This window comes from Corylus avellana, chromosome ca2 (genome assembly GCF_901000735.1).
Source record: "Corylus avellana chromosome ca2, CavTom2PMs-1.0".
NCBI lineage: Eukaryota > Viridiplantae > Streptophyta > Magnoliopsida > Fagales > Betulaceae > Corylus > Corylus avellana.
In genome coordinates this window covers 47,733,359-47,759,807 of record NC_081542.1, presented here as the reverse complement: position 1 = coordinate 47,759,807, position 26,449 = coordinate 47,733,359, and the positions used below count along the sequence as shown (strand labels likewise).

General features: G+C 34.8%; 4 protein-coding genes across 4 annotated transcripts; all 4 read right to left on the bottom strand.

Moving 5' to 3' along the window:
• Positions 1-8,811: 8,811 nt before the first annotated feature.
• Positions 8,812-9,240, bottom strand: LOC132170084 (uncharacterized). Its single transcript, XM_059580992.1, has one exon. The coding sequence runs from the start codon at positions 9,238-9,240 to the stop codon at positions 8,812-8,814; it is 429 nt and encodes a 142-aa protein (XP_059436975.1).
• Positions 9,241-10,651: 1,411 nt separating this feature from the next.
• LOC132172758 (COBRA-like protein 10) lies at positions 10,652-12,997 on the bottom strand. Its single transcript, XM_059584322.1, has 2 exons — positions 12,457-12,997; positions 10,652-12,069 (listed from the first exon to the last, which is right to left on the bottom strand). Exons 1-2 carry the CDS (start codon positions 12,995-12,997, stop codon positions 10,652-10,654), a joined length of 1,959 nt encoding a protein of 652 aa, XP_059440305.1.
• A 2,445-nt stretch (positions 12,998-15,442) lies between these two features.
• On the bottom strand, positions 15,443-18,188 carry LOC132171530 (CRIB domain-containing protein RIC10-like). Its single transcript, XM_059582866.1, has 5 exons — positions 17,712-18,188; positions 17,306-17,459; positions 17,034-17,131; positions 16,803-16,908; positions 15,443-16,002 (listed from the first exon to the last, which is right to left on the bottom strand). The coding sequence occupies exons 2-5, from the start codon at positions 17,361-17,363 to the stop codon at positions 15,794-15,796; spliced, it is 471 nt and encodes a 156-aa protein (XP_059438849.1). The 5' UTR covers positions 17,364-17,459; positions 17,712-18,188; the 3' UTR covers positions 15,443-15,793.
• Positions 18,189-21,638: 3,450 nt separating this feature from the next.
• LOC132171510 (pectinesterase) lies at positions 21,639-23,712 on the bottom strand. Its single transcript, XM_059582838.1, has 2 exons — positions 22,675-23,712; positions 21,639-22,528 (listed from the first exon to the last, which is right to left on the bottom strand). The coding sequence occupies exons 1-2, from the start codon at positions 23,642-23,644 to the stop codon at positions 21,837-21,839; spliced, it is 1,662 nt and encodes a 553-aa protein (XP_059438821.1). The 5' UTR covers positions 23,645-23,712; the 3' UTR covers positions 21,639-21,836.
• Between the last annotated feature and the right edge of the window lie 2,737 nt (positions 23,713-26,449).

The following is a 26,449-nucleotide window of genomic DNA, read 5'->3' as shown; positions in this document are numbered from 1 at the left end:
AGGGGCAATATGGAAAGTTTTGAGTACAATTTGTCAAATTGCAAAAATTTGAAATTTGAGGGGGTGAATTGCAAAAATTGAAACTTTGATGTTCAAATTAAAAAATGTTGTCAACTTTAGGGAGATAAACTGTAATTTTTCCTATATATAATAACATGTTACCCTGTCAAGTATCAATTTAAGTAGTGATACATAATTAAATTCTTGATACATTCAAAGTTGGATCTAAGATCAGCAAAATACCAAATCCCAATCCATCAAAGCTGCAGTTCTAACGTCTCTTGTCGGCTAATTAATAATGTTTGAGAAGAATGAATTATAGTTGCCAAAAATAAAAATAAAAAAATTCTTCACCCAACCCATATGCACAAAATTCTTGGGTGTATATATATAATTTTTTTTTTTTTTTAAAAAAAATAATTGGAAGGCATAAAATAAAAAGAGTTGTGAGAAATCATTTTAGCATGCCACACAAGATTGTTTCAGAGCACTTTAGGGTTGCGGTCCCTCAAGCCCTCCCAGGCCCGTTTAATCGATAATTAAATCCCTAATAGCTAGGATTCATAATATATATATATTATCTCGAATAATACCTCTAAGATTCAAAATCTTCTTCCAAGACAAAAGCAATTTCTTAGACTAGTCGTAACATCCCAAAAACTCATATTTTTTTTAGAAGATTTGAATTAACCCTTGACCAGATAGTTTGATAATTTAAGTAGGATAATTTGTAGGAAAATATAAGAAAAATATGGACAAATTACTGACACAAATTATTTTTATTAGAGGTAACTTCACTTTAGACCCCTGAATTACCATCCGATTTGAGAAACTCCTCCTCCAAACTTTAAAACCTCTCAATTTGAACCCATGAACTTTCAATTGCAATCAATTTGAACCACTTCGTCAATTTGTAAACGTTAAAAGTGAGACAATGACGTTTATACCATTGAATTTTTTTATAAAATTCCAAATTCCCTTAATTTCAAATTAAAAATAAAAAAAAAATATATAGATTATAACAAAAAAAAAAATCACAAGGTGACCCACGGTTGGGCCACCTTAATTGTGACCTTTTTTTTTTCTTCATTTTTTTCTTTTTTAATAAAAAGAAAATTAAAGGGTAATTTTGTCTTTTTAAGGGTTTTAACGGCAAAAATTGATGAAGAGGGTTAAAATTGATTGCAACTGAAAGTTCAGGGTCTAAATTGAGAGATTTTGAAGTTTTTCAAATTTGGTGGTAATTTAGGAATCTAAAGTGAAGTTACCCCTTTTTTCATTATTTATAACTCTTATATATATATGCTGCAATTTCTTTTACTTTCAATTTTTCTCGTGGTTGAAAAAACTAAAGCAGAAGTTTCTCAACAGTGAAGATTGCATGCTCAGCTGTAGAATTGGCCGAGCAAAGAGGGACCATTGACAATATTATTCATGCAAGTAAAGAAGAGGAATCGACGACATGACCATGCATATATTTTTATTTTTAGAAAGTGGACCTAGCTTGTATTTCTTCTTTTGTTTATTAATTATACTTCATCAGACTAGCTCATCTTCACTACTCATCACCATCACACAGATTTTGTTTGGTGCACCACTCCTTTTTCAAGTTAATTAATTACATTTTGGTCATTTCAGTCATCATGATCGAGCACAGACAAATTGACTCTGTATGTCATTGTGTAGTAATGGCTGCCGATGAAGATGATATATGTTGGCCCACGAACCAGTGCTGCAGGAGCCCTTCAAACGGAGCGCAAACTGCACTTACAAGGTGACCCCACGACCCACCAAAGCTCACCTCCGGCCTTCAATGCGTTCAGATTCCCGACTCAGATTAAAAACAAAAACAATTATATAGTTTGATTTGAACTGTTTATTATTTAAAAATTTATAATAATAGCATGCATGACAACATATATACACAATTAAATCTCTAAAATTTAATATATACCATAAAATAAATCAGTTGGATCTATTTCATTTGAATTTGAGAGGATCCTTGTTTGTTTACATTCGATCTACTAAATCAAACCAATAAATATAGTAATACTTTGGTCTTTGATCTAACATATATATGGCATGTTTTATTTTTTTATTTTTAAAAAAGAAAAGAACATGTAGCTAGCACTTGTCATTTCTCATTAACAAATTCCTATTAATTGTTTCAAAAACTTAAAACAACAAATATTCTAACACTAATTGATCTCTAAGTGGGGATTTCATGTGTGAAATTCTTTTGCTAGTTGAAAGGTGAAGAACATGGAATATTCAATAATCAGAATTATAACCCCCACCCAATTATCAAACTAAATTCTTTTCTGAAAGTCTTTCACTGTGTACCCCATCATGCAAAAACACGTGGCTTGTCGCGCTCGCGCAGGTCCTCGATCACCATAGGCGAGCTGTGAAGGTAATGCATGTCCCTTTATGATGTTCCCATTTCAGCATTTTGGTTGCAGAATGCTGGTAAATGCATGTCTCTTCGATCGTGAAGAAGAGAGGGCCAGAAAGAGAAACATAATTAAAACGTCCAAAATAATACAACTTTTTACTTCATTTCAAACATTAATTACTTACCAACTTACTTGACAGCTAGCCATTTCAGATTTGCCTTTCGATCTCCACAGAAATATCCTGGGTGTTTTGAACAGATTGGACATTACAATATTCAGTTTACAATTAGTACTATTGAATTAAAATTAAGGAACTTTGAAGATAAAATGACGGTGTATATCAATTTTTTTTTTTTTTTAATGACAGGAGATTCTTTCAAGGTATGGCTATTTTGTGTACTCATTCCTGTCAAGCAAATTTTAGATCTATTTAAAGCGTCCCTCTACACGGATAGAGTTATAAGACTTCGATTTCGCTGGCAAGTGTGACCTCAATGAATTGTTTAAACTCAAGAATTAAGATGATTCCAACTTTGAACTTGATGAATATGCTATCAAGACCAAAATCATTACCATTTGAGCTAACCCCTTAGGGTTAATGGTGTATATAGCATTGCTCAACAACAACTAGCTAGTTTCTTGGGCTTGTTGCCCTTTCGTCATTAATTAAAAAAAAAAAAAAAAGGAAAAAAAAATCTAGCTAGTTCAAGATCTTGTACGTTTGGTACAATGATTAAACACATGGAGCTATATATTTCATAATTTGATAATTTTTTTAGTCTTAGGAATAGCATTTAATTTCTTTAAAATGAGGAATCTATTATTTTATGTTGAAAATAACATGTACGTACACAAATACCCTTGAAAATATCCTGAATGAAACGGTGCGTAAATCAACGTAAAATTTAGTAAATGAAACTGTACCCATTTCATCCTCTTCCGTACCATTTCGTAGTAGAATACCAAATGTGGCCTGTGCTCGGCATATCAAAGTGACGACATACTGCGCGCAATCCTTGCCTCCAGTTCTACGAACCTTCTCCCTCAGTACTCACGCTCTTCACAGTAAATTCAGTGTAATTCCTGAAATGATCACTAAGTTACTTGCCGTACACTGCATCACTGTAAGAAGTGTAATACCACTAAAATTATGAAGAAAAAGAAAAACTCAAAGTCATGAGTTTTGAAACTAAGATCTTCTGTACATGTGAGATCTTGTATGCAGTTACTAATTGCCATTTTGACATCTACCGTTTGTTTATAGTGCTGAGAAACTCAGTTCAATTGGGTGAAGTGGCGCGCACATAGCCAATTGAACTGAGTTACATTGGCAGCTGACCATAGCTCTGCAGGCTGCCCTTGCCGCATAACCAGAACAATTAAGCAGGAAATTAATCATATCTTCCATCCGAATAGAGATTTCCGGCTGCCAAATTGAGGCAGCCAAGCCTCAGACATTTTGCTCTTTTTTTTTTTTTTTTTTTTTAATTGAAGAAGAGAGATATTAAAGATAAATTTAAATTTGAGGCATTAGCACTAAATTTGAGGCATTAGCACCAAATTTAGAATGATCGAATCCCTTTTAGGTGATACCATCCCTAAAGGGTTAACCTTTCACCCCTAGGTTTTAACTCATAGAAATTTAACTAATAAAAAAAAAATAACAATTTTTATTTTTTATTTTTTTAATATATGTATGACGCTAGTTTGGCAGCCGCATAGCAGGACTTGTTCCATCCACACATCCAGTGGCGGAGCCAGGATTTTAGTTTAGACGGGTCAAGATTAAAAAAAATAAAAAATTAACAAAAATTTATTAAAAAAAATAAAAAATATAGTTAATAAAATAAATAAATAAATAATTAATTAATTAATTATTGTTTAAAACATATATAAATGTAAATTATAATTTATTTTTGCTTTTTATATTCATAAAAAATTAATCTATATTGACCAATTTAAATATAAAAGTGTACTTAGACATTTTGTTATTTAATAATAAATTAGTGTAAAAATTTGATTACATACCTCTCAAAAAATAATGGCTTGAAGAAGAGATATTTGGCTGATTGAATTTGCAAATTACCAATTTGAAATCGCCAAATCGCAACATAGTTTATGAGTTTAGGTTTTATTTTTTATATATATGTAATATATGTCGATTGTTAACATGCTAAACTCAACTCAACTTCACATGCTAAATTATACCTTAAAGGTATAATTTATTTTTCTCCTTTCCCTTAATGTATAAGTATAATTATACCTTAAGGTATAATTATACCTCAAAAGTCCCCTGGCTTCGCCCTTGCACACATCGATCGAGATTCCGCTAAGATTTTTACTGTACTTCTACTTCAGCAACCTCTTTATGGTGGTTGTTGTAGCGCCTTACCGGGAGTTTGGGAAGGGTTGTCAATTTCTGTGTATGTTCCTTTTACTTTAGACACCGCTTTATGCGACATTTTCAGAGAGGACGATTGAGTAATTTTTTGACTCATTATAAATATTTAATTACTATTATAATATTCTTTCTGATCACGTGTAGGTTAGAATTTCCTTTTATGAGTGAAACATATCAAGTAGAATATTTAATTAAAATTGATGGTGAATTATGAAGACAAAGTTTAAATTCAAGATCTATATATATGTTATGATATCAAGCATTTGGGATAAGTCATGATAATCTAATATTATGAAACATGATAAATTTTTCTCCAAATTTAATAAAAAATTAAAAATATAATATAATTAATAAAAGAAAGAAAGAAAAATAAATTTATAAATGTAAATGAAATCTGTTGATGTTACTGCTCAAAAAAGATTCCAGGTATGTTTCTCGTCCAAATTTTGTCGTGGCCGGGATAAATCCCTTTCAAGAATTAAATTTTCTTACATATCTGAGGCCATTTTTTTTAAAAAAAATTGATTGGATGAATATTGAAGCTGTTATTTTTATCTTTAGCCCTCATGGGAATTTTGTCTTTTTCCACGGTCCCCCTTGTTGCTATAATTTCTCAAGTGCATTTAACTATATATTAATTTTGTTATATATATATATATATATATATATATATATGGGAATCTATTATGGAGTGTATTTGGATTAAAAAAAGAAAAAGAAAAAAAAAAAGTAGTTAGTTTTGTTCCTTAAAGTTAAGAACAATCAAAGGGAAGCTTCTGAGAGTATTCTAATAGAAAAATGATAAAGACACAACTTTGGTCAAACTTTTTCTTTATGTGGTCATTTTTTTTTTAAAAAAAAAAAAAAAAAAAAAATTCTTAAGCAATAACATCCTATGTGGTCCTTTTTTTTTTTATTTGGTATTTAAAAAAAAAATGGTCTTTTTCTTCATAATAATGACCATTTTTATGATAAAAAAGAAAAAAAAAAGAAGCTCAAATTAGCTAAGGGTTCATTTGGGTTTACAATTTTAAAATATGTGATTTGATAACGTGATTTTTAAAAAACGCAGTTAAACATTTAGTAATATCGCAATTTGACATTTAAAATTTTGCGTTTTAAAAAAAAAAAACCACCTCCTTACTTTGTGATTTGAAAACAAAATTTTTTTACCTTTTTAAATCGCAATTTATGTAAAAATACAGTCTCAAACAATCTATTTTTTTAATTTAGTTTATATATATATATAATCACAATTTCAAACGTATATATTAATTGTACTAAGGTTCTTGTGATGCGCTCATGAGAAGCGACAGCTAGCACTTTACTTACTTAGTTTCCTGTTCAAATATAACGTACCATAAATATAACGATTAGGAACTATTTAGCTACCCAACCCGCCGAGAGATGCTACCATGTTAACCTACATTTGAACAGAAAACTACGTAAGTAAAGTGCTAGCTGTCGCTTCTCATGGGCGCATCACAAGAACCTTAGTACACATGTTAACCTACGTTTGAACATTTCTCATGATCAGTAGGGGCCCAAAACGACGATTGTAATGTAAGGCTGATAATGATGTTTGATGGTCAGTAGGTTCGGGCACGATATTTTGTACAACGTACATTGAATTAGATTGTGTTGAATTTCAATTTTCACCAACCACTTTACCAAAAGTTGACAATCTATATTTATTGTGCTTCTCAAAAACGTGCTTGTCATGGACTACGTACCTACATAAAGTTTCGGACATGTGGTCCTTTTAAAATTAAATAACCCAAAACATTATTATTATTTTTTTAAATTGTTTTGAGATAAATAATAATTTAATATAGTTATTTATAGGGCGCTTTGGCAACCCTTATCCTTCCCTCGTTTACACTTTTTTTTTTTTTTATCAAAAAAAGAACTGTAAATATTTTTACTTTTTATTACTATTCAAATAAAAAAATCACAACAAAATAAAATTTTTCACTTTTTAATGTAAAAAAGTTAAAACTTTATACTACAACAATCCATGTCAACTACGGTAGTAACAAAGGTAAAAGGGTTTGCGAAACACACCCTTAATCATATTTCAATTAAAAACTATCATCACGTAAAGAAAGTGTAAGATATTAAGTAAATGATTAGATTCATAATTTTTTACCGGCTAATTAAGAAAGAAAGAAAAAAAAAAAAAAACCCTTAATAAGCCAAGGCCTCAATGGATGGTTACTGCAAATGGTGGCCTTTTCTACAGCTTGCAGACTAATGTTGCATCAATAATGCAGTTGATACATATAATAACTTCCCCATCTCGCTCAAATTTAATAATCTGAAGCAATATCACTCTTGAAGTTTGAGAGAATCAAAATGGGCCAGTTTGGAAGTAGAAATATAAGTGCTTCAATTAAATTTGCACCATACTTCTATCATCTTCTACAACTTTTAATAAATACAATTGAAAGCAACAGAGCAACGACTTTACTTCATAGTGGCAAATACTTGATGATCAACAAAAGAATTTATTGTTTAATTTGTAGTCCTGCTGTTCGATCGTAAGCACTAGTAAATAAGAATATTTCAGGAGAATTAACAAAAAAATATGATACTTGGAATGAGCTTTGGCCTAAGCATGGTGTGCTAAGCACTCATTCATTTCTTGGCTTGCTATAAAGAATGCTCTTAATTACTACTTGTGCAAACCTCCTGCAATATTGGAGTTTCATGGGTACTGCTGTTCTTTGTAGTTTCTGTAGGATTAGTACTATTGAAGATCATGAGCATTTGTTTTTCCAGTGCATGTGGGTATAGTAAACGTGTTTGGTGTAACGGGACGAAGATGTGCAAGATATATATACAGTATTCCTGTCACATGGAAGGTATGGTATCCATCAATGGTGTAGGAAGAGTCTTAAAGTTAATTTGTGCAGGCTTATTTTTGGTGCTTTGGTTTACAATATCTGGAGGAATAGGAATATATAAGATCGGAAATGGGGTTGGCCTAAAACTGAAGAACAAGTAATTCAAAAAAATCTTTGGGAAGTTAAAGGGTGTGTTAGTTTTAAAGGAAATTCCAGTGTACTGCTGGGAATATGGTACTGTTGGGGAGAGAAACGCTAAGGAAATCAAACAAGAGTAAGTTAATATACATATTAGGACATTCACCACTTTTAACATATGGATCTTTGTTGCCGTAGATACAAAATACTGGTTTAGTTGTTTTTATTTGTCGGGCTCAATGGGCTAGTATGGTTTGGGGTTGATACTTGTTTAGTGTCAATGTTCTTTATTTTGATTGCTAAAGAGAGATTTGTACATTTTGGTTTGTTGATATGAAATGCTTACTCATTCATCCAAAAAAGAACAGAACCAAAAATAAAAAAAATAAAATAAAAAGCTCTAGAAGGATTACACCCTCTTTTATACCCAGATAAAGTTTGCATCACGGAAAATACAATATGACAATAGTAGAAGAAAATGTATCTAAAATAGATTAACATATTGTGTCCTCTATGTGGGCTTGAAGGCCCCATTCATAGAGTAATATTGGCTCTAAGTTGCAAAAGAGTTAACAATAACAATTAAAACAATGTAAAATAAATAACCTAATTAATTAAGATAATTTGTTACTAATTACCAGCTTATTGAAATCTTAAGGATTTGTAACTTCTCACCCTAATGGTCAAATTCAATAAATGAAAAAAAAAAAAAAAAATTACAAATATATAACTTTCCTCCAAATTGGGTTTGAAGAAATTTCCTCTGGCTCAGTCTATAATTTTTAAAAATACACGTGCATTTGGAGCACATGTAAGCTAAATAGATCGAGTTGAAGGAAATTCTTTAAATCCAATTTAAAAAAAAAAAACTTTGTTCATACTGTTTAGTAGAGTATTGAAATCAAATCCGTCATTGATTTCCGTACTTGTAAAAAAAAAAAAAAAAAAACTCAAATTAATAATTTTCACTGCCATATCATCTTAGTTATATGACAGTCTATCGTATAACAATTTACTAAATATTGCAAATTTATAAGGTGAACTTGGCTTTGCAAACTGAATTAACGGTCTTGGGCATAACAAAGATGGAGATGTCACACGTGCAAAAGCTGGTACCTTTCATCTTGACTAGCTTGAATAAGCTGACTTTCCCATGCAACGTGGTGGTGGAAGTAAAATTCAAGATCCCAGTACCAACTGCGTCAGCCAAAAAATACGGATTCTTTACGAACTTATCTGGTATTAGATTCATGGTGGTGCTTATATTATGCTTCCCACGAGCCGGAATTGTGTCATCCGCTATCGGAGCTTCGGCGACGACTTCTCCACGATAACTGATATAAGCCGTGGCGTTTTGGTACTTGGAGCTTCCATAGTTGCGATTATCAACCGTCACCAATATTCCTAATGTTATGTTTAGCTCCACCGCCGGAAATACTTCAAATTTGAAGCCTGCCATGGTTACAAGCTGAGAGACAATTTTTGGTTCTTTAGGCTTTAAGACGGTGAAGAACAAGACAACTAAAACCACTAAGGAAATGATCAGGAAAATGGTTGTGACACCATAACATATTTTCAGGCTCCTCTTCATGATGATGATGATGTTTTTGCCTTTTTTTTTCTGATTAGAGGGTGATATAAGAATGGAATATTGATTAAGATTGATTGAGATTGAGTAATATTTTAAACGAGGATGCTTTGATATATGGGTGCTGTTTGTTTTGGTTTTCGGTGTGCAATGGAGAAGAAAGCAATGGAGACATTTTTTTATTTTGATTTTTCAATTGATTGTGGAAGACGGTGATCATCAGACGGTGATTTTTCAATTGATTGAGTAATATTTCAATTGATTTTTTTAATCCTGTGATTCTTGTTTTTGCAGATGCATGGCTTGTCGGCTTGTGTTGGGATGTGATCGAGGGAATTAGATGCAAGCCGCATGGCCTGCTTGGTTGATGGACTAGGCCCATTAGGGCCTCCAGATCTGCCTGATCCATAGAATGGCCATTTTCCAGCCCATAAACCACTCGTTGAGAACTATTTCTTTCGTTCTCTGTACATTGAGCAACACAAAATATAGTAATTTTAAAATGTAGTTAATGAAAATGTGATATTTAAAAAGTAATTAAGTGTTTGATAAAATTTGTGGTCTTAAAAAATGGTGCCTTTAACTAACTTTAAAATAGTGCATTTTGAAAATAAAAAATAAAAAATCTTTGCCTACCGTGTGAAAATGGAAAATCATGTGTAAACTACTATTTTTTTTTAAAAAAAAATAAAAAATAAAAAATCACTCCAAAACAAGACACTTTTTACAATTTTGCTTTTAAACATGCTTTCACTCTAAAAGCCATTATTGTTTTCAAATGTGGGATAAGTAATGTAGGGGAATCAGCGGTTGAGTTTCCAGATACCGAATTAGTGTCGTTGAAATATCTTGACAGAAAAGATTAGCACAAGCATAGGGCATAAGTTTTTACGATTATTTTTGGAATAATAATGTTTTTGCGTTGTTTTCAAGTATTTTGCGGTGTCTACAAGTTTCAAGATTATTTTTTAACTCAATTTTAAAGTATTAATCAAATTCCAGTCTTTCAGAATTATTTTCTGTACTCTTTTAGGGCGGTGATTGTGCAACATTCTTTTAAATATGCAAGGAAATCAGTCATTATGATTCTGGGAAGACCTTTGTGCAATCAAACACAAGGAATTTGGGACTGGTATGAATTATTTAACTCTAAGATCTGAACTATGAAAAATAAAATATAGAAGCTTGTTTTTCTACAAGTGACTCTAGCTTTTCATGTCTAATTGAGTTGTCTCCTAAAGCATAAACGATGAGAGAGCTAAAACAAAACCTAAAAACCTTGTCAATGGTGAGTTTGCAACAGCAACAAGGTGACGAGTATAAGAAGAATTACTTCCACCAAATGTACATGACATCGATTCCCATTTCCTATAGGAAATTGTGTCGGAAGCGAGCACTCCTCCCCATTGAAGAACACCCTCGAAGGAAACCCATCTCCTTTTGCTATTTTGATACCTGGAGTTTTCCCTTTTGTAAAGGAGACGACAGATTGTTGCTTTCCAGGCACTCTCGGATCATTTCTAGGGTTTGTTCCATTTGTCTCCCCCACCAAAAAATTCAACCCCTTTAAACCTTGAAAGAAGATGGTGTTGTTGAGCCCTGGAATCAACGTCCCATTGAAGGAGTATACATTTTCATAGCCTCGATAAGCTTTCTTCATTTGAATTGCAGTGAACCAATTCTCAAAAATCATTTCTTCCCAATTGAACAGAGTGATCCGCGCCGTCCACCCACTCTTGTAATCAGAGTTGACATGCCAATTTATGCTGACACCACAATTGTCACCACAAGGCAATGGCTTAGGGATGTGCAAATGCTTTATTTTCGCCCAAGCTATGGCCTTCTGTATCCTGTTCTGGAAGGGTACAAGAAGAGCTTCTGCAGGAAGAAACATAGCCGGGGCGGTAGGATTGCACTTGTCGTCGTCGTCGCCGCAGCCGCAGGCACATGTGTTGCAGGGTATAACAGAGTTATTGTAATAGGCAGAGAAGGAAACACAGCACCTAGAGTTTCTTTTTGTTGGTCGTGTGATGTTGCAGACTATTTGCCATGTTGCAATTGCTGTGCTTATTGCTTCAAGCCCACTGGGGTCTGGAAATTCGGTCGGATCCACTCTAATCGGAGGTCCGCATTTATAGTCCGGATTAAGAACGCCGGTGATTTTCCATTTCTCCGGCGGATAAAGAGCGGTCCGGTTCAAATCAGGTGGAATTTTAAACACCTGCAATTGAAAAATAGACTTGGATTTGCTTGGATCCATGATGGGTGGTAAAAGACTACCATTTCTGCAGCAGAATGGCAACTTCCCAACTTTCGTGTCGTTAGCTTTCTCGAGGGGCAAGTCGGCGATCACCGGCCTCTTTTGACAATTCATGACCATGGAGAAATCCATGCTCCCATAGTATTTTCCGGCCACCCCATAAATGCATTCTGCATATTCTATCTTGCGTGTGTAAGCTCCTCTCATTGTGGATATAAACTCCCCCCTCATCCACTCCCAGGTCAAGTTCCAATGGTCAAGACGCCCTAAAGGGCTCTTGTTCTCCATAGTCACCTGAGCTAGATAATTGTTTTCATAGGCTTGAATCACATCATAGGCGATGGTAAGATCTCCCTTCTGCCGTGGTAAGAACTTGGTTTTGGTAGTTTTGGCTGCCTTGAATTTCGGATTCCTAACACAGCAAACATGTATAGATTTCTCTGCCGAAAAGAAAAAAAGCCCAAAAATATTGATAATTAGTAAAAGAAAACAAGTGACGAATGAAACATATATGGGAAATAATTAGAGCCATATAAGAAACAAGAACAAGGGGAATCTTCCCTTACTCTTATTCAAGTATCAGCGTTTTTGCAATTATAATCTCGAACAAAATTTTAAGTTTTACCATGTTTGTATCTCAAACATTTTTCCCTTTTAATTTCACCACATTTTGGGTAAAATGCTCCATTTTTTTTATTTTTTATTTTTAAAAGTGAAAATTCTAGTGACCCAAGAGGGCATTTTGGGTATTTTAACAAGACTCTAAAACCGCTAATATTTCGGGGGATAAGTGAAGTTTTTTCCGGGAACAATGAAGCACTTACTACCACGACGACGCGGTGTTGGGCACATGTATCCATCATTGACAAGCCGGATTGTTTTAGGCATTGGAATCCCAGGCGGCTTCACCCCAAACTGAGTGCCACTTATCTGAATTTGCACCTGAATTTGGGTAAGATCTCCGGCGGTGTCAATGGCGGTCTTCAAATCCGCCAGCGGAGACCCTGAAAAATAACTCCCATTCCCAACAGGAGCCGGGAAATCATCCCCATCTATTAGAACCGCTCCACCAGCACCAACAAGAATCTCATCGTGTTGAAACCCGATAAACATCTTCCATGCTTTGAGCTCGAGCGTGCCAGTGTTCAATATCGTTGCGGTGGCATTGAATGCCCAGGCTTGCGCCGTCGCATTCTTCACGCGAGGATATAATTTAGTCCGAGAGTTGAAGTCATAGGACAAGAAAATCCCATTGCAGCTTTCTACTTCTGGTGGTGGAGCAGCAGGTTTTTCATCGTCATAATCCTGGGATTTGCTCAAAGACAACAAGAAAAACACGAATGTTAGCACTCCTAATGCCGTATTCATGTTTTTCTGACCGAAAATCATAGGATCAAAATACTCTGAGGATGTCACATGGGACTCCTTAGAACAAACTTGGCCGCAATTGATGAAACAAATTCCAGATTGATAGCACTGTGACTGATTGAGAAAATGGGTGTAGAGGAAAAATCAAATTGACTTTTGGGATGGTACTCAAAAATTGATGGAGAATAAGTCAGCTGAAACCTCTGCCTCTAAGTCAGCGATGTATTTGGCGGGGGCAACGACCAACGGTCATTTGAATTTTCTAGCTCTGGTTTAATTTAGAATCACAAAAACACCCTCATCATGTACTTTTAATTTCCGATTTGTGAATATTTAAAAAAAAGAAAAATATAAATCAGCAAAAAATGTTTTATATTCTAACACGAATTGCCCTGGCCCCTACCTATTTTGACCTCTTTCTAATTAATCTTCCACAACACAGCCATATTCACCTTATTGTGACTTGTTTGGTTCAGTTAATGCTAAGTCATCACTCTTTTGTAAATTGATACGAAATGTTAAACTTAATTATTTAATTAATACTTTAACACTCTTCTCATATATGGTACCAAACAATTTGTAAAATTTAGGATAAATTTAATTATTTAATTTAATATTTTAACATTTTTCCTCACATATGTTATCAATTAACACATGCAATATTATGATTAAAAATAGGGAGTGAACGGTAGGGTCAATGTTTGAACCGTATTAAATCTCAACTTATTTTAAAAACTTAAACTCATAGAAAATTATGAATTTAATTAAACCAAACAACACATAGGAGGTGCTATACTTGTAAAAGAAAATAAAAAGTTGAATGCATAATCAAAACTAATATCATTGGCAGAGACGGATCTATGCACAGACCGGTGTGGGCCATGGCCACCCCCAGTTTTACAATTCTTTTATTAATTTTTAGTTTTAAAATTTGCATTTGAGACAAAATCTTTTAGTTTGACCCTTAGCCTCAAAAGAAAGCAGTCAGTCTACAATTTTATGTTTGGCTTAGACCCATAAAAAACAGTCCAAATTTTTTAAGAATACATTGTGCCTCTCAAACAAGAAAATCCATATGACTATAATACCTCAAACCCACGAATTAAAATGCCCTAAGTCTTTCCCCAAAAAAAGAAGATCCTTTTTTGTTTATATAATTATTTTGGTTAATCATGGCTGCTCCTACAGAAGATACTAGCATGTAAGCCAAATCCATCACTTGAAGGTGATGAGCCGAAACTGCACTCTGCCCCCAAAGCAAAGCGCGTACTGAGAAGTCCCAGGGGCCCATTGTGTAAATCAGACACATGGAGGCATCTCATCTATCTGCAGCATGCTGGGGCTATTTATTTAATTGATACGAAGATCTGATTAAACAATTATGCACGAATATATATTGAATCAAAGAATTTGTTCATATCCCACACCCTATCCAACTTTGATTTGCTTGTAATCAAATCTATAACCTCTAAAGATTTCCTCTTGGTCTGAGGCATGCCGGCATGTCTCCCTTCTGCATAAACCAGTCGTGTGACTGCCGTGCTTTGTTGTCAATGTTGTGCGCTGGTGAACAGTGAGGACCCCCTCCGAGATTGATCAGAAAACGACTTGTATCATAAGCTCGTGGCCAGTTGGCTATGTTGTCATTGTTAGGCTATGTAAAGTCTGATCTGTATCTGACTTGGTTTGCATCCGACCCAATTCGATGTTACAAGCCCTACGGTTTGAATGAAATTTTTTTCTGAAGCTTGGTTTGCATGTTCGAGGCAGGGCCCTAAGGAAAAAAAAAAAATTGGCCGGATTTGGTGTTTTGACCCAATTGTAAGTCGTATTTATAGTTGCTTCTAACTTACAGGTTTTGCACATATGTAATTGACACTTCCGGTATTATTTCTTAAGAAATAGTGAAATCTCGCTGAAAGTTTGAAGACGTAACCCTTAGTGGTCAACTATGATTGCTTGTTTTTTACGTTCTTATTTTTTGCTGCTCACTAGTTTTGAAAATTAGGATAGATTTCTTAGCAATCAGTAAATTTTTTGTTGTCGTCAGGATATATGTATAGCTAGCTATTCATCAGATGAAATTACTTGATTATATGTGCAATATATAACATGTTCACTTGGGAATATATTTCTTAAGCTGTCTAGCGTTTGTTGGGTACGGGAAATCACTACATATTTGGATGAAACAAGATTTAGATCTTGTGAAATAAGTCTGTCTTATTATCATGCAATAGGACATGTGCACCACACCTACTCGGGTTGTTTGGAATTGCATGGGATTCCGGTCCAATGAAACATATTATGATGCTAATGATTTTGAAAGAATGTGCTAAAAATTGAATTTGCAACTTTTGAATTGTACATTCTAGCATCCAAAAGAATTAATCTTACATTCTAGCATCCAGAAAGAACTTTCTAATTCAAGGACCATTCAAAGCTAGATTAAAGAACATTCTAGCATCCCCATGCCAGTACAAACACCATTCCCTTCGTGTTTTTTTTTTTTGCAAGATCAATCAGCAGAACTTAGGAATCCAACTCTATGCATGATTATTCGTTGAACATTGATTGTTGTTTTCTACTTTTTCGCATATGTTGCCACCACCTAATCAATTTCTATCTTTCCAGAAAACACGATTTTCTAAATCTACACAAGATTGTGTCCAACCTCCCATGTTGTCCTTGAAGACCTGATCAGTAAGAACAGGGGATTTCAAAAACGTTTGCTATGCACATCAACACTAGTTTTCCTTCGTTAGTTCCTCGCACCAATTTCACAATTTTACACCATTTCTAAACTTGTAAGTTTGATGTCGCATCCATATCATTGAATGCAGTCTTTGTCTTTGCTGATCGTGACGATCTGGAGGAAGAAGACTTGGGAGAAGAATTTGATCTCGACTTTTTTCTCTTCGGTTTCTTTGGAACATTAGGAAGATCTGTAGGTGGAACGTCTTTGAACATGTCAAAGGTTGGTTGGTGTCTCATGGAGTGATCAAAATCTGTTACAGGACATCAAAATATAAGGTGAACTCCCATGAACTAGAATGAAATGGCAACACCACCAGAATTCATGAAATATATATATAGAAGAATGGAAAATAGTAGATCAACCAGCTGAATCTTTTACTATAAACGATGATTATTCCAAGCATCTGATTCACTAAAGCAGTAAATTGTCCAATACTTTCTCAATCACAAGCTTTTACTGTTTACACACAGCCCTTGGAGAGTTTTTATCTCCATCTTAAGAATCAGATATTACCATATAAGACAAAATCTTAATCAGGTTTATGCATATAAGAGAAACATTAATTAGAAAAATCAATATAAGCAAAAACTTCCAAATCAATGAGCTTTCTCGGGTGGACCACAAAAAAACAGGTCTTTTTTGGGCCATGAGCTATTAGATTCCCCTTGATAATGAAGTGTTCTCTCGTGACAGAACAGCCAAATTCTTCCCCTTGGGAGCAAGGAATCGTGAAAAAATCTCCACATCTTACAAATCTAGCTCCAATAAACTAAGAAAAATGTTAATCTATATGGATATTTTTCTCTTCAGCTAGTAAACCCGTGAAAAGGCCCTGTTTGTACTTGTCTGCAGATGAGAGCTAGTCCACGTGCTATCACAAGCTATAGAACAAAATTTGGAAGCCTAAAGAACAGCCTGAGCAGTACTCAAAATGCATTAAGATCCTATAAATCCCTTTACATACATACATACACATATATATAAATACACATACATACGTGTATTATTTATGTATGTATGTGTTTTGTGATGAAAAGAGCTGAAACATACCGTGAGAGGACCATGTGGAAAGAGCCAAAGAGCTGGAATCTCTAAATTCACCGAAACTGCCGAGCGATTTCGTTGAAAACTCAGATGCTGTCTTGTATTCATTCATCTGCATAATCCCACCCAATAAAACAAATTAGTGGAGAAAATAATTAAAAACACACATACATACATTTAGGCGTTAAAATTTAGAGATACATAAAAGGAGGAATAATATTTATGTTGACTACGTACCCAAGTAGGTGCACTGCCAGAAGGGGCATCCAAACCTATGTGCGCCACATGTTTCACGTCTGTTGGGTACCCAATTTCCATCTCACGCTCCTTCACAACTACAACAAGACCCATTTCCCATTTTAGCCCCAAATCATCAAAAACCATCAAAATATTTTCAGAAGTATAAGCAAAGAACTATACATACGTTATACATACAAAAAAAGAATACACATTACATACATATGTAATGAGGGGAGAGAGAGAGAGAGAGAGAGAGAGAGAGGCAGTACCAAAAATTTGGGAGATGTATTTGAAACTTTTGTAGATCCCTTTCATCTTGGTTGCCATGGTGGAAGCAAGCAAGACAAATGCAACAGACCTTTTAAGGAATGACACAATATGGGGAAGCAAACACCAACAAATGTGGAGAGATGGTTCTTTTGCCTGCCATAAAGCAGAGGACTTAGTATTTTTGAACAATTAATTACCATTTTGGAAAACAGAAAGTGGTGGAGTATCAAAGAAGTTCATTGCATGTGATTTAGGAACATTCTTTTTCCTGTGAACGAAGATTGGTATCAATTATAGGCTCTAATAGGTATGATGCATTAGTGAGGAAGAAGTAATTCTAAATATATGATAATTAACTTAGAAGTCTAATCAAACCAAAAGAGAAAAAAAGAGAGAATATCTTACTAATTAAGATGATTATGATTGTGCAGGAAGTGTGGGAGATTCAGAAAGCAAGCAACTTCTCCACCTCCTCCAACGACTGTTGCAGAGCTCCAGTGTAGAAAGACTCCCTCTGGGATATTCAGGAGGGGTTGGTGCATTCAAAAGGCCATAAAAGCCAGCAAATGAAGACTTGAAAGAAAAAAAGGACAAGAAAGAAAAGATTGTGATGGGTGTGGAGAATGCGGATAGCTAAGAAAAAAATGAGAGGAACAAAAGGGGCCTAAGAGGAAGAGAATAGAAGGTGGGCGGCCATGAAAACCTCACAAACGAAGGGTGAGAGAAGGCTTTGAAAGACGGGACAAGGAAGAGAGTGGGACATAATAAATTGAGTGGTTTCTTGTTCCTACCTAAAATAATTCGGATTTCTATATTCTATATGGAAAAAAATATAAAATAAAAATAAATTGGATGGTGCTTTGTTTATTTGATTAAAGGGGCATATTAATATATTATGCCATCAAGCTATGCGGATGTGGGTGCTTTATTGTTGAATGAGTAAAGCGATCCGGGCTTCGGATACCTTTCTCTTATTAATTTAAGTTCATCTTTAAAATATGCAGGCAAAAATTCAGAGAGAAACTGAGAGCCATATATATATATTTGTACAGTGTATGACAGTTGGAGCTCCCTGTTACTTTTTCCAGCTTAAATTGTTTGCAACGTTGGAATCAAATGTACTTTCAGTTCCTGTTTCTTGAGCCCTTAAAATTGAGGGACTGCCAGTACTTTTGAAACTTACATTACAATGATTACATGATATAAGGGTGAAAAAGATGGTCAATCTTTTGTAACACTATATAAATCAGCCACTTAATCTTAATCTTAATCGGTTAATTTGTATTGGGTTCGTGTCAAATTTACAAATTGTGTCAAAATTTGTCTGTCTTCATGACATACATCGGGTCATGTCTAATTTACAAGTCGTGTCTGTTAAAATATACAAAAAATATATAATATTTTTCGTATATTCAATAATTATGTTGATATCAAACATTTTCTATTTATGGACAATTATGATCAAATATTGGGATTGTAATCAAATCAAGGGGAAAGGAGATTTGATTACCATACTTGTATTTAGACACTACCCTATATATAGGAACCATTGTATTATAGACAAATTAAGTTAATGTGCACAATATAACCCTTAGGGGTATTCCAAGAGGTAGACATAGGTGTCTAATACCGAACCACCCGTAAAGTTTTTTGTGTTATTTTCCATATTGCTTCTGCTATTATTTACACATCATCTTTATTTCAACAGTGTCAAAACTTGTATGCATTCATGACATACATAACGTTCGGATTGTGTCGAAGCACATGCAATCGTGCATAACATTATAAAATTCAATCACAACCCGACTCATATAATTAAACGAGTCAAATTATTTAATCCTAACTTATAAATCTTATATTAAATTCATATCAAATTGACAAGTGGTGTAAAAAATTGCCATGTTTTGTTTAGGTTAACTAAGACCATGATTTGGTCGGGCTCCCCTTTTCTCTAAGACCCCCAATTTTAGGTCACCTAACTAGGCATCACAAAAATCTTTGTTCCAAGTATAAATAGTACAAAGTACAAAAGTCATCATACCTCATTTGGGCTCCTCCTACTTTAACTCATGGGATAAAAAAAAAAAAAAGCCTGAACTAAACTAGTGGGGATTGGTTTTGTCCCAATAAATTTAAATATATTAAAATGAAAATGGATAGCTGTTAAATCACCATATCTCAAAAACTAAAGTAAATAGAAAATGATTAATTTAAATATATTAATATTCAATTAATAAATTCTTTTCTCCTCACATATGGGACCTGATATGAGGGTTAAAAAAAATTTAATATTCTAAAAGTTTAAATTAATAAATATAATTATTTAATTACTGATTTAACTGGAAAAACCGTTATCCCATATCCATCTTTGAAGTGGTTGACTGATTATATATATATGATTATTTGATAACTTGTTTGCCAGCTTTCATCGATTTCTCATTCAGCTTATCTAATACTCTTCCTTTGATTGTGATTTTTATATTGTGTGTGCCAGAATTGGTGAAAGCTCATTAATTTGATCAAAACCCTAATTAATTTTTTAATCAACAAAATATTAGTGGAGTACTAGTTTGTGACATTTGTCAAACACCAAATAAATCTCACCTGGCCTGCTGCAATCCAAATGGATAATCAAATGGCATTTTATTTGAAGATAAAAAATTTGATTTGTCTCCACGTATATGCCTCCTGTTCTTGTTAAGAATTTTCCCCTTTTCTTATTATATTCCCATAAAGCTGCTAGCAAGCAAATCGTCCTACAGTCCATTTTACATTGAATTCCTCTACATTTTCCACGCAAAGCTTCGTGGTTTTCACAATATCTGCTGATCAGGATTTTTTTTTCTGGTTGGTGGCACGTTGCTTGGTTTGTTTCTTTCTAAGAAACAGCACAGAAATTTCTTGGTTGCTTTTCTTTTTTTTCCCAAGCAGATTTCTTGGTTCCTTAATATACATATATTTTCCAAATATTACAAAATTCGGGTAAAAAATAAGAGAGAGGTCCGGGGAAGCTCAGGTGCTCTGTCCATGTGAATCCCGTATACCTATCTCTCATTCCTTGTTCGAATTCTATAAAATTCGGGAAGAAAATTTAAGAGAATCCCAATGCTTTCAAAACGCCCTAAATGAAGAAAATTAAATTGCATGGAACAATAAATTAGTGAACTATTTTTGTTGTCACTTATATTATTATATTTCAAGTTTGAAATTATGAAAAAGCATAACTGAAAAAGGAAAAAGAAATGATTTGATGGTTGAAGAGAAATTTGCTTAAATTTAATATAATAATTAGTTCACTTATGAGTAAAAAAGGAGATTCATTTCATTGTCAAACAATTTAAAAGTTAGTGTACGTCAACAAGAAATGTGTCCTTTTCATTTATTTGCTGGAATCTGCTGTACAATTTATTTATTTTTTTGTATGACTTATGAAACTAATTTAAGGGTTTCAAGTGATTATGACTGCTCTTCAAGACTACAATGTCATGTCATTGTTGAATTAATTAAGGCCCTTCCTTATGGGCAATGTCGCAGTCCACAAATTAGACAAACAGGCTGATTATTACACTTTGTGAAATTAAGTAAAACGTTCAAGGAATGATTAACCCACCACCATTTCGGATCAAAGAGCTGATTATTACACTTGTGAAATTAAGTAAAACGTTCAAGGAATGATTAACCCACCACCATTTTGGATCAAAGAAAAAAATGGTGGTCTATGGTCATAGAGCTTTGGGTGGGTGTGAGTCGAATGAGGTAAAAAAAATTTGTGCAGGTTTGGATTGTTGTATGGTTTGCTAAAATGGCTCTATGATATTAATTAATTGATGGCCAGAGATCAACCCTCCTTGCTGTTAAGCTTGCTTCAAGTTTTGGTTACCCCTCTCTTGTTTTAAAGGGGATTCTTTGACAACAATTCTCGCCATCAACTCGCCCCTCATCGCCATCGGCCACCCAATGGGCCTCAGCGTACGCTCTTGTCAACATCAACCAGCAGCTCCACCTCTTTTTTAGTTGGATTGTTTTGATGACTTCTAAACGTGCAAATTTCAATTTGTTAAATGGATAACTTTAAACCGTGTATTTAGAAGTATTCTCAATCACCCTTTGTAACCCTTTTTTCTCTATTTGATTTTAAAAAAAAAAAAAAAATCACAAGTGTTTGATATAATTTCTCTATGGAGAGTTCTTGTTATTAAGCTTTCTTAAATAAGCAAAGTACTGCAATTCTAATACTTAACCCCAAAGCAACTAATACATCCAAATCATAAGACATAAGAGTAAAAAACGAACATATTGTCTTCTTCATCATACAAGGATTTTTTTTTTTTTTTTTTTTTCTCAGCAATTACAAACAAAGAGAAGGGATATTTATTCATCAGACAAGGTTGTTTCAGAAAAAGCCACAACATAATCACTAATTAACGTCGTAATAGTGATCAAACGAACCAAAGCCACCAGATTCACTTACTGAAACAAGACAGAAAAACAGAAGTATGAGCCATATATATATATATATTCACTAACAAGTCACAACCCTTCTGTATAAGCCACTCCAGTGGACTTCAACCAATACCCTCCTTGTATCAGCTCTGCAACTGTAAATTTTTTGGCTTCCTCTGTTCTGGTGATGACATGATAACCAGGCCATTTCACTCTCTTGCCAGTGCCAGCACCTGGTCCCCTGTTCATATACTCCCCATAATACAATGTTTTTAAGGCAAAATCCCCATCCCACACAGACCACCCGGCCGGATCAATATGGCCGCCTATGTAGGACTGCATGACAACGGTTCTTGAATACTCCTTCCACGGACGGCCCAAATATGATCGGACCGAGCCGTTTAAGGGCTCAAGATCAGGGCTTGCTATTATGTCACAGTTTTGGATCGAAGTCCCGGTGGCTTGGTTTGGGTCGATTCGGCCTTGGGCCGTGACCATGTTGGTCTGTCCACTCATGGGCTTTCGGGCTACTACTTTACAGTTTTGTAACACGACAGCCGCGTTGCCGAAGATGAAATCCACTGTTCCGGTGATGTAGGAGTCTCGGAAGAATTGTCGGTTTGAGTGGGCGTAGAGAGTGTCCTGATAGGCGTCGATGCGGCAGCGATTTATGACGGATTGGTCGGCCCCGACGCGGAGCGCCACCGCTTGGTGCTTCTTCGGCCCTGCTGTGTTTTGGAACCAGATGTCTTGAGCTATGAATCCATCGCCAACAGCAGCTGCAGCATTGGTAGATCATGAATCGGCTATGCTAGGAAACCAACTTTCATGGGCGTAGATTTGAATTAACTATTCCATCCTTCAAATTAACTAAAAATTATAGATTACCTTAAAAGCGGGAAGAAAAAAAATGATAAATGTGTACCTACAGTCGCAGATTTGAAAGTAGTGGTTCCGTCGATAAAATTCAAGCTACCGGTGATGATCGTTGAATTCATGCCGTCACCGACGATCATGACGTTCTTTTTTTTCTTCCCTATTTCAACATTCTCTTTATATTTCCCCTTCTTCACATAAATAACGTACCTATTTTTCCCATTATTTGGTGCCGACTCTACAGCTTCTTTCACAGTCTTGTAGTTCCCACTCCCATCCTTGGCCACCACAACATCAGCCTTGATTTCCTCCTTAGCCGAAGCCTGTAAAAGCCTCCGGTCACCGCTCCTGACCCACAACGGGAATTCCCCGTTTAATGGCTCCATCTCTCTGGTTTTCAAAGGCGAAACTGCAACAAGCATGGCTAGGGAAGCTCTGGCTCTTGATATCAACCCCTTGAGCTCAGGCTCCATCGTCGTCCGGACCGACCCCACTAGCCCGTCCAGGCAGGTGACATGGTTGGTGAGCACGCTACTTAGCCATACATGGGCATCTTCAATAGAATGGCTACTCATATTTTGCAGAGCAACTACACTGCCCAAAATCCTGTCCACGGACAACTCAAACAGCTGCACACAATCAAGCAAACAAGCAAACACTTTAGGATCGTTGATCTTGATCCTGTGGTTGAGATCTTCGGCAGTCTTCATGGCTTTTTGTATTTCGGATGTCGATCTTTCTAAGAACATTTGCAGTAGACAAACATCACCCATTTCCCTGCAGATCGTGTGTGTGTCCTGGACCACTTCTGAGACCATGGCCAAGCATGATTCCCGGAAACTGTGGGCTTGATCACAGATGTGAAGAAGCTGTAGGGGGTGATCGGAGGAGCTGGGTTTTGTGAGATGGGTAGTGAGAAGTGCAGATGAGCTTATGATGGCAGCTATGGAGAGAATTAGGAACAGAGGCTTGCATTGGGAAGTTTTGGGGTTCTCTAACAGAGGTTGATGGGTTGCCATGCCAAGCTTTCTTTCTCCTCTGTGCCTATCTCTGCTAAAGAAAAAAAGGCCTTGTATATATGGTAGAAAAAGCAGGAATTTATGTCAATTTGGACCACATCGATCATTATTATACATCTTGGCTTTACCTCAATTAGTGAACTTTATCTTTAGTGTCTTCTAGTCAATTAGAGTCTACTTGATGGCCTTGTTTAATGAATGAGAGCAACTTACATTAGAAAATAAAAACCTTATCTTTCACAAATCATATGCTTTTTTACCCGAATAATGTCAAATGACATCTTCCTATCTTCTTTATGTCCTTTCAAAATTGATGACTCGAAACGAAATAGTAAAAGCTGTTGAAAAAATCAAAGCGGCTTAATTAGATTAAAAATATGATCTTTTATGACCGTCAATTCATGCTCTTCTACCCATTTGTGAACTTCATTAAACTTCTGATTAGGAATTATAGCTTATGAGACCAAGCCAGATTGAAGTGGTTCTAGATCCTTGAAGAGTCCACTGAATATCTCATGAGGCTTAGGAAAGCATGGTAGTGGTGTGATTCTATCTCCTACAAATCATTAAATCTACTGTGTAATCTCAGTGGGAACTTTGGCTTTTCTACCTGATAACCATCTTGGTTGTGGTTGAAAGAGAAACAAATGTGGAAATGCATTCTAAAATCCATAGGAAATGTTGTGTTAAGAGCAAAAAAAATTTTAGCCTTCAAAAAATAAAAAATAAAGCCAATGTTTTCAAACTTCAGTAGAAAAAGATATTCAGCAATCCCATACGCATCAAACACAGTAAAATATTGGAGTCACCTTTGTCTAACATGCATGATGCACGCCACCACCTCCCCTTTTCTAATAGTGCTATTTCTTCTCTTAATTTTGGTATCAAAATCAAAGGTGCGGGAATAACTTTAACTCCGTCAATTAATCTTTATTCAAATTTAATATTTCACATGTTAGACTTCATCTATTAAAAAAAAGGGAAAATTATAGTTTACCCTTTCAAAGTTGACAGCGTTTTTCAATTCGAATACCAAAGTTTCAATTTTTGCAATCCACCCCCCTAAAGTTCTAAATTTTTGCAATTTGACCAATTGTATCTAAACTTTCCATATTGCCCCTAATTTTTATTTTTTTTATTTTTTTATAAAAAATTAAAAAAAAAAATGCAAGGTGGCCGTAGCCACCCCTTTGCCCATCTGGCCATTTTGCCACCCCCAAATTCTTTTCTTTTTCATTAAAAAAAAAAAAAAAAATTAGGGCAATATGGAAATTTTGGGATAATATTGGTCGAATTGAAAAAAAAAAATTGAAACTTTGTGGGGGTGGATTGCAAAAATTGAAACTTTGATGTTCGAATTGAAAAACGCTGTCAACTTTAGGGGGGTAAACTGTAATTTTTCCTAAAAAAAAGTTTGAGCCTACACGTGAGTGAGTGTTAAAATGTTAATTAAATTATTAAATTTATCTCTTCCTATCTGCTTAAGTTTTTGGGATAATTAGATTAAAAATATGATCTTTTATGACCATCAATTCATGCTCTTCTACCCATTTGTGAACTTCATTAAACTTCTGATTAGGAATTATAGCTTATGAGACCAAGCCAGATTGAAGTGGTTCTAGATCCTTGAAGAGTCCACTGAATATCTCATGAGGCTTAGGAAAGCATGGTAGTGGTGTGATTCTATGTGATTCTAAAGCGGCTTGATTAGATTAAAAATATGATCTTTTATGACCATCAATTCATGCTCTTCTACCCATTTGTGAACTTCATTAAACTTCTGATTAGGAATTATAGCTTATGAGACCAAGCCAGATTGAAGTGGTTCTAGATCCTTGAAGAGTCCACTGAATATCTCATGAGGCTTAGGAAAGCATGGTAGTGGTGTGATTGTGTGATTCTATCTCCTATAAATCATTAAATCTACTGTGTAATCTCAGTGGGGACTTTGGCTTTTCTACCTGATAACCATCTTGGTTGTGGTTGAAAGAGAAACAAATGTGGAAATGCATTCTAAAATCCATAGGAAATGTTGTGCTAAGAGCAAAAATTTTTTAGCCTTCAAAAAAAAAAAAAAAAAAAAAAAGGCCAATGTTTCAAACTTCAGTAGAAAAAGATATGCAGCAGTCCCATAGGCATCAAACACAGTAAAATATTGGAGTCACCTTTATCTAACATGCATGATGCACACCACCACCTCCCCTTTCCTAATAGTGCTATTTCTTCTCTTGATTTTGGGTATCAAAATCAAGAGGTGCTCGAATAACTTTAACTCAGTCAATTAATCTTTATTTAAATCTAATATTCCACATGTTAGACTTTATCTATTAAAAAAAAAGTTTGAGCCTACACGTGAGAGAGAGAGAGTGAAAATGTTAATTAAATTATCAAATTTATCTCTTCCCCAACTATCTCCTCTCTGTTAATTTTTTTTTGTTTTTTGAAAAAATCAAGATGTTAAAGAGAGTAGATGGTAGGGTGGGAGAATGCATTGTAGCAAACCTCAGAGACAAAAACAGTGGGAACATACTACATCTTTTCAACTTTTAATTATATAGAGAGGGCACAATCTCGAGGAACTGGGCTTGGGTTTTCAGAAATTTCAGTGTAAAGACATACACCAATACACATAATCAGAAAAATATATAATGTTTTGCTTTCTGGATTTATTTTAAATTTTTTTAAACTATGTTGATACATTGGCGCACGTTAGGTACAAACGGAAGGTTGCAAATAGATCAAACAATGAGAGAGATTCATTGAAGGTCCAACATAGCCACCTCCGATGATTAAGTCAGAAAATAG

Bases quoted from the DNA above. Each gene is read 5' to 3' on its own strand.
- LOC132170084 (XM_059580992.1), bottom strand. From the start codon at position 9,240: ATGGCAGGCTTCAAATTTGAAGTATTTCCGGCGGTGGAGCTAAACATA.
- LOC132172758 (XM_059584322.1), bottom strand. From the start codon at position 12,997: ATGAATACGGCATTAGGAGTGCTAACATTCGTGTTTTTCTTGTTGTCT. The intron at 12,070-12,456 runs GTAGTAAGTGCT...TCTTTTCGGCAG, and splicing joins CCCAACACCGCGTCGTCGTG to AGAAATCTATACATGTTTGC.
- LOC132171530 (XM_059582866.1), bottom strand. From the start codon at position 17,363: ATGGCAACCAAGATGAAAGGGATCTACAAAAGTTTCAAATACATCTCC. The intron at 17,132-17,305 runs GTACTGCCTCTC...GTCTTGTTGTAG, and splicing joins ATACATCTCCCAAATTTTTG to TTGTGAAGGAGCGTGAGATG. The intron at 16,003-16,802 runs GTATGTTTCAGC...GTCCTGTAACAG, and splicing joins TTCCACATGGTCCTCTCACG to ATTTTGATCACTCCATGAGA.
- LOC132171510 (XM_059582838.1), bottom strand. From the start codon at position 23,644: ATGGCAACCCATCAACCTCTGTTAGAGAACCCCAAAACTTCCCAATGC. The intron at 22,529-22,674 runs GTACACATTTAT...CCAATGCTGCAG, and splicing joins TTTCAAATCTGCGACTGTAG to CTGCTGTTGGCGATGGATTC.